The sequence below is a fragment of the Belonocnema kinseyi genome, chromosome 6 (assembly GCF_010883055.1).
Source record: "Belonocnema kinseyi isolate 2016_QV_RU_SX_M_011 chromosome 6, B_treatae_v1, whole genome shotgun sequence".
NCBI lineage: Eukaryota > Metazoa > Arthropoda > Insecta > Hymenoptera > Cynipidae > Belonocnema > Belonocnema kinseyi.
In genome coordinates this window covers 4329096-4348045 of record NC_046662.1, presented here as the reverse complement: position 1 = coordinate 4348045, position 18950 = coordinate 4329096, and the positions used below count along the sequence as shown (strand labels likewise).

Below are 18950 nucleotides of genomic sequence, written 5' to 3'. Positions count from 1 at the left end.
ACATTTGGCGAGAAAAAAAATTCTCTTTCATCACGACAACGCCCGAGTTCACACATGCTTCGTTTCAATGGCTAAAATTGAAGAACTCAAATTCGAATTGGTTTATACTTTATTCTAAGGACTTATTGAACTACCCTCGTATACTGTTGAAAGTTATTATTTTTTGTTAAAGAATTAATTTTTTAAATTGTAAATTGAATTATTCAATTTTGAGTTGAAAAAAGGGATGGACTAGTAACCCCGAAAATTCGGAACGACGAGACCCTTCGTAAAAATTTATTTTTTTTTTTAGTTGAAAATTAAGATTTTATTGAAAACATAAATATTTGATTACAAATTAGTTTTTTGTTGTTGAAAATCAATTTTTTCGACTAAAAATTTTTATATTCAATTTTTTCTTCAAAATTTAAATGTTTTAGTTAAACATTCAACTAGGTGGTTGAAATTTGAACTTTTTTGCTGAAAATTCAGTTTTTAGATTGAAGATTTTTTATTTTAGTTATAACAGGTTTATTTGAAAATTTTAGTATTTTCTTTACAATTCGTTAATTTTTGTGTTAAAATAAATTTTTTGAACCTAAAATGTAACTTTCATTTTTAGTAAAAATTTATTTGTTTTAATGGAAGATTCGTGTCTTTTATTTAAATTTAGATGTTTTTTTTTTAAATTCAACAATTTTGTTAAAAAGTAATTTTTTTTTTAAAACTCATTTCTTTTGGTTGAAAATTCACCTATTTAGGTGAAAAATAATTTTTTTAGTTTAACTGCACTGTTGGAAATTCGTTTTTTCTTGGTTTGAAATTGAGTTTTTTAACTGAAAATTTAAAGATTCCATTTTTAGTTAAAAACTGATCTTTTTTAGTTGAACATTTAACTACTTAGTTAAAAATTGAACTACTTTGTTAAAAATTCAGTTTTTTGATTGACGATTTTTGGCATTAGTTTAAAATTCGTTTTTTTTTTGTTTGTTAACAATTAATTTTTCGACTGCAATTATTTTATTTTTGGTTTAATTTATTTTCCTTAGTTGAAAAATCATGTATTTTGTTGAAACTTGGTTTTGGTTTTTTTATTGCAAATTTATGATTTTAATGGAAAATTCAACTGTTTGGTTAAAAAAATTATATATACTGGTTTTTTTAAAAATTCGAATATTTTGTTCAAAATTTGTTTTTCTTTGTTGGTAAAAATTAATTTTTTAAAATTAAAAATGTAATTATTTCATTTTCGGTGGAAATTTTTTTGCCTCATTTGAAAAACACGTACTTCGTTGACATTTCGTCCTTTCTTTTCTTTCTTTGAAAATTAATCTTCTAGCGGTAAAATTATTGATTTTTGTTAAAAGTTTAAATATTTGGTAAAAAGTTCATCTACCTTTTAGGAAATTCTACAATTATGTTAGACTTTTTTTTAATTCGACTATTCGATCGAAAATCGTTTTTTTTTTTAAATTAATTTTTCGAACTGGAAGTGTAATTATTTAATTTTTGATGAAGGTTTGTTTGTTCCTCAGCTGAAAAATCATGTATTTTGTCGACATTTCATTTTTTCTTTTTTTGTTGCATATTATTCTTCTGGATAGAAAAATCCCAATTTTTGTTGAAAATTCATTTATTTGGTTAAAAATTATTCTAATTTGTAGGAAATTCTACAATTTTGCTAAAAAATCTTTTGTTTTTTTATTTTGAATTTTTTAATGTAATTTATTCTTCTTTCGTTAAAAATTCGAATATTTGGTTAAAAATAAATTTATGTTGTTAAAAATTCGTCTTTTTTGGTTATCAGTCTAACTACTCTATTGACAATTTATTTGTTGGTTGAAGATGCATAATTTTATTTGAAAATGCATCCATTCATAGTTTTCAATTAGTCTTTTTCAGGAGAATTTTGTTCCATTTGTGTAAAAATTTACCTTTTTTAGTAGAAGATTAAACTATTTAGTTAAAAATTCATGCGTTTTGTCAAAAGTTCGTTTTAAAAATTGAACAATTTTTATTGTTTAAAATTAATGCATTTTGTTGAAAATTTGTCTTTTATGGTAAAAAATTAATCTCCTTCTATGGTACTTCGTTTCTTTAATTGAAAAATTAACTGCTTTTTTGAAATTTCTATTTTTTCGGCAAAAAATTAATTTTTTCAAGTTAAAATAAAACTCTTATTTTATTTTAAATTGGTCCTTTTTTAGTTAAAAAGTCAAATGTTTAGTATTTTGTTGAAAATTAAACATTTTTGTTAAAAAGTATCCTTTTTGGTTAAAGTTGGTTAAAAATTAGTCTTCTCGGTTGAAAATTCAAACATTTTGTTGAAAATTAGTCTTTAAAATTTAACAATTTTAAAAAATAGTCATTTAACTAAATTGTTGTCAATTTTTTTTGTTGTTAAAAATTAATGCTTCGTTAAAAATTCATATTTTTTATGGAGAATTAATCTTTTTGGTTGAAAATTCATTTTCTTTGGTTGAAAATTGTATTGCTCGGTTGAAAGTTGAACTACTTTGTTAAAATTTATTTCTTGGTCAGAGATTTATAATATTAGTTGAAGATTCTTCTCATTGGTAAAAATTTAAGTTTTTTTTAAAATTCATTTTTTAAATTGAAAATGTATCTATTACATTTTTGGTTGAGACTTTATCTTTTTTAGTTGATAAGTCAACTTTTTGGTTGAAATTTCATGTATTTTCTTGGAAATTCCGTCTTTTTCTGTAGATACTTAATGATTCTTGGTTAAAAATAAATGCTTTTAGTTGAAAATTTAATAAATTGTTTGAAAAGTAATCTAATTTGTACAAAATCAAACAATGTTAAAAAGTATGTACAGTGAGCTAAATGCGATTTATTATAATTTTTCTCTATATCCAAGTTTCAGAGAACAATTTCAACTTACCCAAAAATGGCTCATGATATTAACATCCATTGTTCGAATGAGAAGTTCATCTGGAGTGTCGAGGAACTTTTTGCCAATCACTATTCCAGCATTATTTACCAGAATCGCCACCTGAAAACAAATTAATTGTGTTTTTATATAAATAATACTAATACTCATTATTAAATGAGTCAAGTTATTTCTATTTTTTCCTTTTTCAATGTATTTGCTGACAGAAATTTTTGTAAGGATTAGTATTATTCTATAAATAGTTTATGCATATTTGTTGCACAATGATTACCATAATTTATAGTAGCTTCAGTCCTAAAGACTGGGCTTTAAAAGAAATAAGAATGAGAAATACAATCATCGGCAACTCGAGGAGAACAAATTACCACATCAAAATGTTTGCTAACCTAAACGTTCAAAGTGTTAATGTGTGTTCAGTTAATCGCACACACTCAAGATATTTTTGCATGAGATTTTTTTTAAATATGTAGGAAATCTTCTGTAGTAATTAACTTGGAATTTTTTTTTCTAGGTCAAAAGTAATGAATGTGGTGAAAAATAACAATAGATAATAATCCTAGAGTAGGTGACTATTGATTAAAAATATTAATGTAGTTGAAAAAGCAATTAATTTCAATTAATAATCAGCCTTCGGATTAAAAAATCGATTTTTTCGTTTAGATTGAGTCTGAATTTTTTTTTTTTTTTTCGTAAACTCATTTTCGGTCCTAAGGCTGGTTTCTTCGTTCTACGTCACATGTGTGCTATTAAATTAATATGATTAACCTTTGCGGCAAGGTGGGAATACCGTATCCCCACCTTTTTTCATATCATTTTTTGCGATTGCAGAGTAGTTTTTATTGGATTTTACACAGCTTTTTTTTAATTTCATGGTCGCAGGATGATAGAAAATTGAAATTTTTGTGCGAAGTGTCTAAATTTTTTATATAATTTGTTAATACTTATAAACAAAGATGAAAAAAGCCTTTTTTGTTGAAGAAATTCATTTTTTTTTAAACTTTCCATTATATCCTTATGAAAATGGGTACTTAAGGATTTTTGGGGTCGCTGAATACGAATCTGGACTCAGATTTTGAAAATTCAATATGGCGGATCCAATATGGCTGCCGAAATTGGGAATATTTTTGGATTTTATCTGAAAATTGGTATACAGGGGTTTTTGGGGTCAGTGATCAGGAATATAAACTCAGATTTTGGAAATTTAAAATAGCGGATCCAAGATGGCGCCCGAAACTTGGAATATTTTTGGATTTTTTATCTGAAAATTGGTATACAGATGTTTTTGGGGTCACTGACCACGATCTGAAATCAGACTTTGAAAATCCAAAATGACGAATACACGGTCAAAATAATAAAGTTTTCGGGATTTTAAAAAAAATTAGTGTACAAGGATTTTTGGAGTCACTGATCACGAATCTGAATCTAGATTTTGAAAATTCAAAAAATTTGTACTAATCCATGTTTTAAGTGAGTAGCTGTATATTTTTCCAAACCTCAATATTCTAAATATTTGTCATTTTGAATACAGATTCAAGATCAGCGATCCCCTGCCTGTGCCAACTTTCAAAAAACAATTTAGCAATTTTTTGAATTTTGCCAGCCATTTTGAATGTTCAAAATCTAAGTTCAGATTCGTGATCAAAGATACTAAAAACCTCTGTACACCAATTTTCGAAATAAAAAATTCCAAAGTTTGGCCGCCATATTGGATCTGCCATTTTGAATGTTAAAATCTGAGGCCGAATTCGTCATTAGCGATTAAAAAAACCCCTGTATATTCTAAAAAAAATTCAAAAATATTTTAAATTTAAGTCGCCATATTGGATCCGCCATTTTCAATTTTCTAAATCTGAGTTCAGATTCGTGATCAGTGATCCCAAAAACCCCCTTATACCAATTTTCAGGAAAAAAATATGCCAAATGTTAGCCGCCATATTGGACCCGCCATTTTGAATTTTCAAAATCTGAGTTCAGATTCGTAATCAGCGACCCCAAAAACCCCAATGTACCGATTTTCATGAAAACTCGTTTCCCTGAAAAATGTATGCCGGAAAGGGTTAAATAAATAATTATTACATTCTCATCATTTATGATTGAGAAAGTATTAGAATTGTCGGAAATTTGACAACACACTTTTTCAACGGATCTCCACGTTTCAAGACCCCCTGAATCCGAAAATAAGGTTTTCACGATGGCGTCTGTCTGTCCGTCCGTCCGCCTGTCCGTCCGTAAACACGATAACTCTCGAAAAAATGAACGAATTAAATTCATCTTTGGCACACTTTTTTTAGGCCCTAAAAGAAAGGACGAGTTCGTGAAACAAACATTTTTGATAAAAATTCAAAAAGTGAGCGCATTTTGAAAATGTTTGAGACCACTTTTTTCTGAATTTGAAAATTCTATGTACGGATATTTATAGTATTAAAAAGAAAAAAACAATTTATCATTATGACTTTTTTCGATAAAAAGAAAATTCTCAGCCTTGGCATTTTTTAAATATTACTTTAAGATGAATGGCATTTTTTATAGTATTGATTTATATGTTAGTCAGAAGGCTAATGAGCTGAAAATTTTTTTTATATACACTGCACCTTAGGCATAACATTCTTAAAAAACTCAAAGTAAACAAATTAAAAAAAATTTAAGGACGGTAGATGGTTAATTAAACGAAAATCAAAATTTGAAGCCAAAAATCGCACGATATAAAAAAAAATAAGGAGAAAAAAAAACATTTCTTTTTGAAAGCCCTACAAGATTATCATAACCAATTTTTGGATTTTCTTCAAAAATCGAAAATACAAATTTCGATTGCACAAAAAATAATGGAAAATAAAAACTTCCATTTTGTGGACAAACTATGTAGGATACGAAAAAAGATGAATGAACAAAAATGGTTATCCCAAAAAAGATCTACAATTTCGTTACGAATCACTTCTTGATAGCATGCGTACTTTTTGTTTTATTCGTGAAAAATAACGCTCAAAAATTAAAAAAAATATATATATATATATATCTGTGGAAAAACGACGAAAGTTACGAGAAAAAAGATCCAACAAAACCTGTTTACAAATATCACGTTTAAACGTGCCGTATCTACTTTAATTATAATTATGTAAAGTGTAAAAGGAAAAGAATTGTACGGAACGTGAAAATTTAATGGATGATAAACTCTAAGAATCAATCAACCATGAAGGAAAATATTTTTTTAACTTTAATACCTTTAAGGCTGATGAGAGAGTGCTAAGTATTGTTTTGTGTGACGTGGAACGAAGAGAGCAAACTTTCGACCGAAAATGAGATTACGAGAAAAAACAGATCAAAGTGAAAGGAAGACGAACAGGTATAGCAAAGGGGCCCTCATGCAATGAGCTCCAGAAAATTCGATTGTGATCGTCGAGCAATGTGGATTTTTTTTATTCGATAGTAAAAACCTTCATTATTCAGAATCAATAAAAATTGGAAAATCGATTTTTCGGTTCTAAGGATGGTTTCTTCGTTCCACGACACATATTTTACTTTTCTCCAAAAAGAACAAATGTTCAACAATTTTGTTTAAGAATAATCCTTTTTGGTTGAAAAATCAACTATTTGTTGAAAATTCCTCATTATGAGTCGAAAATTCAACTTTCTTGGCAGAAAGTTGATCTTTGTTGTTGTAAATTTATATTTTGGTGCTAAAAATTGAAATACTTTTGATTTAGGATTACATTTTTTGGTTAAACAATCTATTACATTATTCGTTGAGAATTCTTTTTTTTGTTGTTAAAAATTCTATATGGTTAAAGACATTGAACCAATTTGTTAATGAATAATTGTTGAGGATTCATCATTTTACTTGAAAATTCAACTGGCAGTAGAAAATTTGTCGTTTTGGTTTGAAATTAATTTTGGATGAAAATTCAAAAAATAAGCGCATTTTCAAAATTTTTGAAACCACACTTTTCAAGATTAAAAATTGTATGTCATATTACTGCGAAATTTTAACAATTTATCCTTATGACTTTTTTCAATAAAAAAAAAATGATCAGAGTTAGAGCATTTTCAAAATCCAAAAAAATAAATTCAAAATTTTAATCCAAAAAACGCATGATATGAATAAAAATTAAGATGAGATAAACGTTGATTTTTATAAGTCCTACAAGATTGTCATAACAACTTTTTTAATTTGGTCGAATAGTTGAAAATTCAAAATTTGATCGTACGAAAAATAATTAAAAATCCAAAAATTCCATTTTTGGTCAAACTATGCAAGATACGAAAAAATGAATTCCCTAAAATTACGCGTCCTGAAAAGATATACAAATTTGTTATGAATTACTTTTCAATAGGACGTGTAGTTTCTGTTTTCAGTTGTAAAAAATCACATTAAAAATAAAATTTTTGGACTACTAACACAAGTTTCGAAAAAAATGAGACAAAACTTGTTTATCCAAAAAGGAGCTATATTTTTTAAAAATTATTTTATATAGAATGCGCAGTTTTTGTTTTGTGCGCAAAAACAATAAAAATCTTTTTCGAGTCAATATACAACTTTTTGACTGAATATTATCTTTTTTGTTAAATAATCATCTTTTTTTGGTTGCAAAATTTGAATAATTCATTGCAAATTATTTTTTTATTTGGAAATTATGTTCCCACTGGAAGTTAAACTTTTCATGTGCTTTGTCAAAAATTCCTCTTTTTTTTGTAGAAACGTCTGGATTGCTAATTCGTCTTCTTGGTTAATAATTCATCTTTGCAAATTAAAAATTTAACTATTCGGTTAAAAATTCAATTATTTTGTTGAAAATTCCTCTTTTTGGTTGAAAATTTGTTCTTTTTTTTTGTATTAGAAGTTGAATTGCTTTGTGAAAAGGTTATTTTCTTGTTTGCAGATTCATCACTTTAGTTGAAAATTCATCTCTTTATTTGAAAAATTCAACTATTTTATTGAAACTGCTTATTTCTTAAATTAACATTTGATTGGAAATTTAACTTTGACATGTTTGGTTCAAAGTTTATGTTTTTTAGTCGAAATAACATTTTTTTCGGTATGAAATTAATCTTTTCTGTTAAGAATTCATCTTTTTATATTGAAAATTAAAGTATTTGGTTAAAAAATTAAGTATTTGGTTGAAAATCTATTTTTGTTGTTGTTGAAAAGTTAAACTTTTTGGTTCAAAATTTAAGTAATTGTTAGAAATTTCACCTTTTGTAGTTGAAATATTATTAGAGTTTTTATTTTAAAAATACATATGTGTAGGTTGCAAATGAATTTTTTTTTGAAAATTTAAATATTATGTTGAAATTTAGTTTTTTTGTTGATAATTAATTTTTTCGATAATTTAACTTTGACATTTTTGGTTAGAAATTGATATTTTTAGTAGAAAATTCAACTATTTGATGAAAAATTCATGTATTTTGATGAAAGTTCGTGTTTTAGGTAGAAATTTATTTTCGTGGATGAAGCTTAAACTATTTTGTTGGAAATTTAAACTATTTGCTCGAAAACCCATATCCGCATTTTTGAGAAAGATAATTTTTATAACATAAAACGTGAGTGATAGTTTTTGTGAATTTGAGATTAATATAATGTGAATGTGAAGTTTCATACCTAAAAATTGGAACCTTTTAATTTTTCACTTTCAGTGATAAAATTTAAAAACGTAAATTAAAAAAAAAAGTTTTTGACGTATAAAATATATAAATAAATTTTAAACATTCAGATGTGGTGTGATGCAAATATGTGAAAAACAATGTTCAACAAAATCAATTAAAATACTTGAAAATAAATAGTCTATGAATAAAAGTAGACTATATCTATGTCAGGATTTTTTTAAAAGTGGCCTATATAACTATTTTCAGTAAATACTTTAAGATATTTAAATTGAAATTTCTTAATTTAAATTGATAATTCTCTATCGGAACTCTTGTTCTTCTATCGATTAATGCTGATGCATAATTGCTACTGAATGGGTCCGAATAAAAATTACGTGGCCGTTTAAAAAAGCTGATTTATTATTCGAAACTCATTCTAACCTATCTAGAATTCCAGTAATAGATACGCAATTCAGAAGACCTCAAAACCCATTGAAATGCAAGTGAATGGATTTTTTTTCCTGTATAGATCATTAAATTTTGAAGCCAGCCGTTAGCTATAGTGAACGTCCTTGAAATTTCTCTTTCGTTTAAAAAACTCCTATTTTTTAGTAGAAATGTCATCTTTTTGGGTCAAATTGCAACTTTTTGCTAATGAAAATAACAAATTTTGTTCTTCTGTCTTCTGAAACAGGTCGGGCGTGCCACATATCGCGAAGACATAGGTATTGCAATCCTATGGCGTAATGTAGAATGTAGACTTTCATAATGCTCCCCTCTAGCGATTGCTATACAACTGAGACAGACTATAGTGACTCGGCAATAGTTTTAGCACTAAAAGCCATTTGAGAGCCTTTCTTTAAAAAATGCTGCTTTCATTATAATTATCAAAGATGCCTTTTATATATAATATATACAGGGTGGACACGCTGGGGCTTACATACATGGCCAGTTGAATGCTACCCGAATTGCACAATAGCAGGGGAGAAGCCATTATACAGGGGTATTTTCATATTTCGCGCCTTTAAAGTTCCATTCGGATCGGCCATTCGGCCAAGTCCGTGCATCTTCGGATCAAGTCTATGAGAGTTTCCATGGTTGCGTTAGAAACTTCAAGCGGTTATGTTCAGATTCACCTGTTTGCCCTAGTCGCTGTCAGTAAATATAGGCCATGTCAATTTAAAGTTTACGCATGTAATATTTTATTCACTTTATTAAAAACATATCCTGTCTATTCATAACATACCTTTTTTTATGCAGTAAAAATAAGCGTTAAACACCATTCACTCTTCGCCCACTGGAAGCGCAGAATATTATTACTATTTTATAGTATTTGTCACTGAGCAGCTATTCTATAATGGTATTAGCAAAGAAAAAAAAATTATGTTTACTTCTCAGTTCACATGTCTCACTTCATTATTAATTAAACACTTTTATTATTTGTAATTACTATATAACATAACCTATATTGTTTTTACACTTGTATCCGTTTGAAGTTTCGAACGCAACCATGGAAACTATCGTAAACTTGATCCGAAGATGCACGGACTTGACGGAATGGCCAATCCGAATGAAACTTTAAAGGCGCGAAATATGAAAATACCCCTGTATAATGGCTTCTCCTCTGCTATTGTGCAACTCGGGTAGCATTCAACGCGCCATGTATGTAAGCCCCAGCGTGTCCACCCTGTATATATATGTAAACCCAAAAACCCTCTCTTCAAACGAATCAGTGACATCTGACTGATTTTGGTAGCGGAAAATAGAATTTTGCGGTGATTTATCATATTTACCTGTCAAAATACCATAAATGACCGAAAATGTCCTGAAATTTATAAAAAATTTTTAATTGAACTTGGACAATTTATGGGAAGTTATCATAAATTACACGGAATACAAACATAAAATACCAAAAAGTTTAATAAACTCCCGGAAATTTATAAAAATGTTTAAAATTGAATTTGGTGTAATTTATGGTAAGGTGCCATATTTAGCTGTAAAACTACTATAAATTACCGAAAATTTCCGTAAATTTATAAATAATTTTTAAATGAATTTTGGGCAATCAAGTCAATTTTTTAAGGCCATTTTCAACAATAGTTGAATTTTTAACGAAATGATTGAATTTAACAGAAGACATTTGGATTTTTAACAGAAAAAGAATAATTTTCAATCCAAGAGGATGTATTTTATGTTCAAATAATAAACTAATATTCATTAAAAAAGTTGAAGTTAAGTCATTTATTCAATCCTTTAATTTTCCGAAATTAGAAAATTGGTTTAGTTAGACGCATTAAATAATTATACTTTTTCCAACAGATCCAAATAAAATACTTTTTTCCTTGCACCGTGTCTTGTCACCACTGAGGAACTGCCAGTTATTTGTTTCTTGTATCTTTCTTTTATTTCTTTTCTTTTATTTATTTTCTTTTATTTCTTTCTTTTCTGCAAAACAGATAAATTTTCTACAAAAAAAGTTAAAATTTTAATGAAAAACATAAATGTTTAACCAAAGAGATGAATTTTTAACTGATATGATAGAATATTTAACTGGATTAAGTTTAATTTTCATCTGAAAATTTTAATTTGAAACAAACAAAAAAAAGGAATTTTCAACAAAATGTTTCAATTTTCAACCATAGTGATAAATTATCAACACAAATGATTTCTCTTGAACTGGAATAGTTAAATTTAAAAAAAAAAGGATGAATTTTCAATCAAGAAGATTCATTTCTACCAAAAAGGATTAATTTTCTATAAAATACATGAATTTCAATTAAAAGATAAATTTTCCAAGACAAATTGAATAGGCAAATTTTTAGTTAAGTACGATATATATAGATGTGCAATCAAAGAGATGAATGTTTAACTAAAATTATGAAATATTTAATTGGATTAGTTACATTTCCAGATAAAAACGAAATTAATTTTAAAAAACGAATTTTCGACCAAAGTGATAAATTTTTCACTAAAATGATGAATCTTGAACTAGAATAGTTGAAATTACAAAAATAAGTTTTCAACTAAAAACTTAATAGGTATATTTTCAATGAAGAAAATATTTTCAGCTAAAAATTTGTCATTATAATTATGTAATAGTCGACTGGATTAGATACATTTTTAAACTAATAAATTAATTTTAAAGCAACAAATACCTAGTTTCCAACAAAATAGTTAAATTTTAAAGTGACATTTTTTTTTAATTATTAAGTTAGTTAAATTTTCATTAAACAAATTTATTACCAACCAAAAGAAAAACGACTTTTCAGCAAAATAGTTAAATCTAGTAATATTAAGCTCTGTTTGCAAATTAAAAAAATTATTAGGTAATTTGATATTAGAATTTTAAAAAAATGCACGCTCTCGAAAAAAATCCATGACTTTAAAAAACTGCCCTGATAATTTCAGGTTTTCCAGGTGAGTAGAAACCCTGCGTAAATAACGGAATTTCAAAAAAATATTATTCAAGTATTTATTTAAGTATTTAATGTTTTTCACAAAAACAAAAGGCGTTTTTTATAATTTTATTGGGCCCGTTCATTACATTGAAGTTAAACGGTCAAGGTCTTGGATGCAAAAAACTTGCTTGTTTTGCCGGAAACCCACCTTTTCATAATTTATTCATGCATCAGTAACAGGTGCCGGCTACTATATATTGATCAAAAAACTATAAATTATTTTGTGCATGACGCATAATTTTTCATGTGCATTTTGTGCATGATTTTTCTTATTTTTTTTTTATCTGAGAAAAGATTTCATCAGTTCTAATCAAGCTATAATGTTTGCATTTCTTAAGATTGTGTTTCCTTTTTTCATTTTTTTTTTACAGTAACAAAATACATTTCACGTATTTCTGACTGCATTTCATTGTTTGTTGATTTCAGTCGCTTCAAAATTTTAATTTAAGAGTTTTTTTTACTTACTCTGCCAACTTCTTGTCTCAGAATTTTTGCTTTTTTGTAGACATCCTCCCGATCACAGAGATCGCACACGTAACCGTAGCAAGTTCCACCAGAAGCTTGCACCAGCTTTACTGTCTCATCAATACCTGAAACACAAAACAGAACTTGTGTTAAAAATTTAAAAAGTGTCTTTTTCATAGACAAACAGAATTATTATGGTCCTCGAGCGCGGACTGACAACTGTAATTTTTTGATTTTGAACTCTCTTTTCCCGTGCAGAAATCGCCCGATTTCAAACTTAATACCGATCTGGCCCCGATCGGATTTCCCGATCTGGCCCTGATCGGTAGAACTCTGTGGCCCATATCTGGGCCCGACCGGGCCAGGCCGATTTCCTACTGAAACTCCATCTCTATGCGCTCGCAGAACTAGTGCTGCTTGATGTTTTCTGATAGTGCAGTAAAATTGAGTCAAATGAGTCAAATTTATTATGTTATAAAATTTATCAAGTTCTTTTGTTTCCAATTATTATTTAAGAACTAAAGGTTTTTATATTTAATGTAGAATTATAATTACCAAATCTGTTGACAAAAAATGGATTGGAGTATGCACAAAATTGTAATTTTTTTAGGTTATAAGAATAAAATATGTGATACAATCGATTCTGTTATTGAAACTTTGATTCTGTATTAATAATAAATTCATTACAGGCATACATTAAGGACAAATTTTCATAATATGAATTTCAGAATGAAGTAGTTCAATCAAAATGAAAAATGCCAATTGTGTAGGGATTCCAACAAGAGCTAGTTACTCAACTGCGCATGCGTCGCATCGGCATCTAATTGGTTTCGCGTGAAGTTTAAAATGCTAAACAAATTTATTTTTATTTTTTATCATAAATAATGACATTTCAACATATAAAAATGTCCATTGGGTCGAAATTAATAAATAATAATACAAATTAATTAAATGCATATTCTGTAAATATTATTTAAAATAACCAGAAATATTTAATTCAAAACTTTTCATTTTTGTTTAAAAGTTGTTTGCTCTATATTGCTTTTTAACTTTGGAAGCACTCGAAAATGTCAAGTTGTAGGGAATCATTTGCGAAAAAAGTTTTTCTAATTTGTTAAGAAGTTTTATAGATAAAATTTTTTTCAAGAAATTAAAATTGTTAATTAAAATATTTCTGGTTATCATCCATTTTTTTCATAAAAACTAACCTTTTTCTCGAAACTGATACCATCTACAATAATCTTACGTTTCTCAAAAGTATAATTAAATTTTGTAGTCTGAAACCTCTTCTTTTCGTGCATGTCGTACTTTTATTTTAAATTAAATTAACTTAATTGGAAATTCAAAATATTAGGGTGGTCTTCGAAAGGAGATGACCATTCGATAGTTTCTAGTTTACTCATATTAAATCTAATTACTAAATCGGATTTACCGATCGGGTCTCCCGACCTGGCCCCGATCTGGGTGTGTGTTTCATCCGCGATCTGGCCCCGACCAGGATTCCCGATCGGGACCCGATCTGGACTGGTCTGGCCCCGATCGGGGGCAGATCGAAATTTCTGCACGGGTTGCTAAAGTGCTTTCGGCTTTAACCAACGCATTCTCATCACGTATCTCGTGCTTCGCACTCGATTTGTCCAAAATGTCAACTTTTCTACATTATACACAACACTTTTATATTAAATATGATACATTTTTTATGTAACTCTGACTGGGATTGCTTATTCAAAAATTGCAAAATAAAGAGCAAATTGTATTTATCATTATTATTTTTATATTTGTTTCTTATTTTGCTTTAAATTGTATTCAAATTGCCTGTTAATTTTAGTTTGTACGTTGTGTCATTTTCAAAAAAATTTAATATTTTTATTTTGAATTTTAATTTTTACGGCTAAAGCAAAAAATACGTGTCCTATCTAAAATTATAGATCTTTTTTTGATGAACAAGTTTTGTCTCCTTTTTTCGTAGCTTGTATTGCTAGTCCAAAAAATTTTATTTTTTATTCCTAATGTTTATTTTCGACTAAAAACAAAATCTACGCATCCTATCAAGAAGTGATTTATTATACATTTGTAGGTCTTTCCAGGGCGCGCAATTTTAGCTTATTCATTTTTTTTGGTATCTTTCATAGTTTGGACAAAAAATGGAATTTTTGGATTTTTCATTAATTTTGGTACAATCAAATTTGCAATTTTTAACTATTCGACCAAATTAAAAAAGTTGTTATCATAAGCTTGTAGGGCTTTCAAAAACCAACGTTTTTCTTTTTGTAACTTTTTTTCATATCGTGCGTTGTTTGGCTTAAAATGTTCATTTTAGTTTGTTTTTTTGGATTTTTAAAATGCTCTAACTCTGATAATTTTGTTTTTACAGAAAAAAGTCATAAAAATAAATTGTTTGAGTTTCTGTGTACTATGAATAATTGTACATAGAATTTTGAAATCTTGAAAAAATGTGGTTTCAAAAATTTTTGGTACAATCAAATTTTGAATTTTCAACTTTTCCACCAAATTGAAAAAGTTGTTATGATTATCTTGTACAGCTTGCAAAAAGAAAAGTTTTTCTTTTTGTGGCTTTTTTTCATATCATGCGTTTTTTGACTTGAAATGTTCATTTTAGTTTTTTTTTTTTTGATTTTGAAAATACTTTAACTCTGATCATTTTCTTTTTATGGAAAAAGTCATTAGGATAAATTATTTGAGTTTCTTAGTACTATGAATAACCGTTCATAGAATTTTGAAATCTTGGAAAAAGGTGGTTTCAAAATTTTTGAAAACGTGCTCAATTTTTAAATTTTGATTCAAAATAACTGGTTTACGAACTTGACCTTTATTTTAGAACACTAAAAGATTATACCAAAGGTCAATCCAATCTGTTAATTCTTTTGAAAGTCATCGTGATAATAAAACTAAAAATCTAAAAACACACACACGCAGACAGACATTCGTAAAAAACTATTTTTCGGATTCAGGGGGACTCAAAACGTGGACATTTAACAAAAACGGGGGGGGGGGGTCAAATTTTACACAAATCTAATTCCTTCTCTTGATGAGAATGTAAAAAGTCATTAATTTGCCATGAATAATATTTTGATACTTCTGTTTTTGGTTTTTTCTTGTGAAAAATAGCATTAAGAACATTAAAAAAAAGTAATTTTTTTATTAACCCATACATAAGACGAAAAAGAAATTAAAAAACATAAGTTGTGATGAGAATGTGCCCACGCAGCGAGCCGATTTTTTATTGTTAATATCGTGTTTCACAATTAAAACACAAAATATACATGCTATCAAAAAGTTATCTATAACAAATTTGTAGATATTTTTGAAATGCACAATTTTTGTTGAGTCACCTTTTTACCCTTTTTGCACATTTTAACCATAAAATGTAATTATTTAATTTTTAATTTTTTTTTATTCTGTCAAAATTGGAATTTTCAATTTAAAAAAAATCAAAAAGGCGTTTAAACAATCTTGTAGGACATTGAAAAAAAAAACAGTTTTATTCTCTTGATATTTTTCCATATCATGCGTTATTTGGCTTAAAATGTTGATTTTCTTGTGTTTTTTGAAATTTTGTAAATGCTATAACTGTGGTAAATGTTGGTTTTATAAAAAAAAGTCACTGCAGTAAATTGCTCATCTGATTGAATACTTTGATAATCCGTACAAACAATGTTTGAATTTTGAAAAAAGTGGTCTCAAGAATTTTCAAAATACTCTCACTTTTTGAATTTTCACCCAAAATGGTTGGCTAACGAACTTGATCTTTATTTTAGGACACTGAAAGAGTGTACCAAAGGCTAATCCAATCTGTTAATTCTTTCGAAAGTTATCGTGCTAACAAACTACAAATCCACGCGCACACACACACACACACGCGCGCGTAAAAAAACTGTTTTTTGGATTCAGGGGGTCTCAAAACGTGGACATTAAAACGAAGGGGGGGGGGGGTCAAATTGTGCACAAATCTAATACCTTCTCTTGATGAGAATGTCAAAAGACTGTGCTTCCTACACTATGAAAGAACCAAAACATTCTACGTTAAGTAAATTTATTAAGAACCAAATTGTTATGAATAAAAAATCAATTTATTTTAATTTTTTTAATTTGGCTTGGGTTATGGATCTTGATAAAGCCCTGCTGTGTGGTTGAAACTTACATTGGTTTTTGTAAAAAATTGACTATTACAAGATTCATTAACACTCTGAATCTGTTGTTCTGTTTAATCATCTTTATTAATGGAATAAAGTTCTTCATGGAATAAATTCGTTACGTAAAGTTTGACGAAAAAGATCTTCATATAAGGTGCATCTTTAAGTTGCAGAGGAACTTTCTCCTACTTTCTTACCAAGTTTAGTAGTTTCCCAGACTTTTATAAAAATGGTCGAGCTTTCATAGTCGCAATTCTTAGAAGCATTTCAGCTTTATCGTTATTTTCAATATTTTGGTTCCCAGATCCAGTTGACCCACTTTTTACCAGATACTTCGAGAAGTTCTTGTAGGCAACTTCAGATAAATCTCATTGTAATCTTCTTGAATCAGAGGGCCTTTAAAGCCGCTTGGTATTTTTCGCGAGAAATTGGGAATGCATTTAGGCACAGAGTCTGGGATTAAAGTAAAATACTACCCACTAAAGCCCACCTCCTCTGAATCCTGCCCACCTATGTCACCAGAAACACTTTCGCATTACTTCAGAGCCATGAGTTATAGGCGATAACGTCATGCGTCAGCAATCTCCTGGTTGACATGCTTGTCTTTCGATGCTGCTTTTTAAGGCTTCCTGTTCGGGGGTGCCCCCCTGAAGGCCGCACGTATCATTGTCACCAGTAGATGATCGCACGCCATATCTCTAACAGCAGTTTGTTTCCAAGTGTCAAACACTTTGGCAGTGGTAGCATCTTTTGATCTGTTGGCTTTCATGCTTCTCCTGAAGGCTCTTTTCATCGAGGTGATCCTTATTTCTTTGATAGCAGTAATCAGTTTTGTTCTAACTTCAGGTTCAGTATCAAACTCTATGAAAACATCCGCTTCTGGTTTCCCTAACTTCCATGATTTTTACGCCAAGTTCATCAGGTTTCACCTTCTGCTCGAGATTTCTCAGAACTTGAGGATAGCTCGTCCTCTCAGATAGTTTGAGAAGAACCGCTTCTGGACATACACTTCTCGGTTCCTCCTTGTTGATTTTCATTCACTTTTTTCCTTTCCACTGCGGCTTGTTGTTTCGGGACCTGGTTTCGTGACCCTTGTTCTGGGGACTAGGGCCTGTTAATCTCCGGCAATGGATTGTTTACCTCCTGGGGACTGATGGTAATTTATCTCGCTCTCTTTCAGAAGACAGGTGCCGAAGTTGTCTTGGCTCTGCACTCTTATCTGTTTCCCCAATTGATAACTGAGAAGACCGATATAATAAAGGGTTTAGCAATCTTTGAGATCGTTGTACTGTTGGGGGCAGTCTGTAGTCACCAACGACTCCTGCACACCCTCCTTGATCTGCAGATGCATATTTCCATGCAGAGCACAGAAGTCCTTTATTTTCTTGAGAACATTCTCCACAGCTTTTGTAGCCACGATAACCTCTCTTTTTATTCATCTATAACACCATTTACAAGTGCATCTCCGATTATTTTCATTATGCCATCTTCATCATAGTTGTATTTATTTTCTCCGTATTAAATTCCAGAAGTAGCTAGGGAAGTACTCGAGCCGTTCCATCAGAGTCGGGGCCATTGTTTGCAACTGCTTCTTTAGTTTTGTATCCGTATTGATCAATAAACCCACATTCACGAATCTCTTTTAGGTTGGCCTTAATAGCCACAATTTCAGCTTGAAATGCGGTAGGAAATTTGGCTACTGCTATTGTTAGTTCAGCACTAGGTTTCATCTCGAATACTCAATACACAGAGTCAAGGGAGTCTTTAGAGCCATCCGTTACCGAAAATGTTCTCCGGTTGTAAATAAATTACTTCTCTATTCATCACGTCAGTCCTTTCTGTTTGGGAAAATCACCTAAAAGGGCTTCATGAGCGAGTATTGTTTCAGTATATTATCAGAATACATGGAAAGGATTTCGTTTCCTGTCAACACACTCTTTACTGTATAATAGTTTATACAACTCTTTTTCCACCCTTTGCCTAATTAGAAGATGCAGCAGTGGTATCCCCGAGAAGGATTCCAATTCCGGTTTTTGGATTGCTCTCATTCCTCCAGTAGTGGCTAGACAAAAGACTCTTTCTATAGGTTTTTCATTTGATACCTGGAAATAAACATGATCGTTCATGACATCCAGATCAATGAGATTAAAGTTATAATCGGTCCAATAATTATTGTATATGACCAGTATCTATAACCAGTACCTTGGGTTTTAGGCCCTAGATTTTTTCATTTGCGCCTCTGCTAGCCTAAAAGGCTGCTTTGCTTCTTTTCGCTACCGCATCAACATGTAATTTCCAAGACACGAGGGTAGTTCAATAAGTCCTTAGAATGAAGTATAAAAACAATTTTTTTTGGGTAAATTTTTTTTTATTTTTCAACATAATCTCCTTGGAGCTCTATAC

The 18950-nt window shown here is 29.2% G+C and overlaps 1 protein-coding gene across 2 annotated transcripts in view; it reads right to left on the bottom strand.

Annotated features, from left to right (window-relative positions):
• The window catches only part of LOC117175661 (epidermal retinol dehydrogenase 2-like), a 97074-nt gene that overhangs the window by 17970 nt on the left and 60154 nt on the right, over positions 1-18950 (bottom strand). For both annotated transcript variants that reach the window (XM_033365386.1, XM_033365387.1), the window contains exons 3-4: positions 12394-12518; positions 2885-2995 (exon numbers count right to left, since the gene is read on the bottom strand). In XM_033365386.1, coding sequence (XP_033221277.1) covers positions 2885-2995; positions 12394-12518 — 236 coding nt within the window. The remainder of the gene's footprint in view (positions 1-2884; positions 2996-12393; positions 12519-18950) is intronic.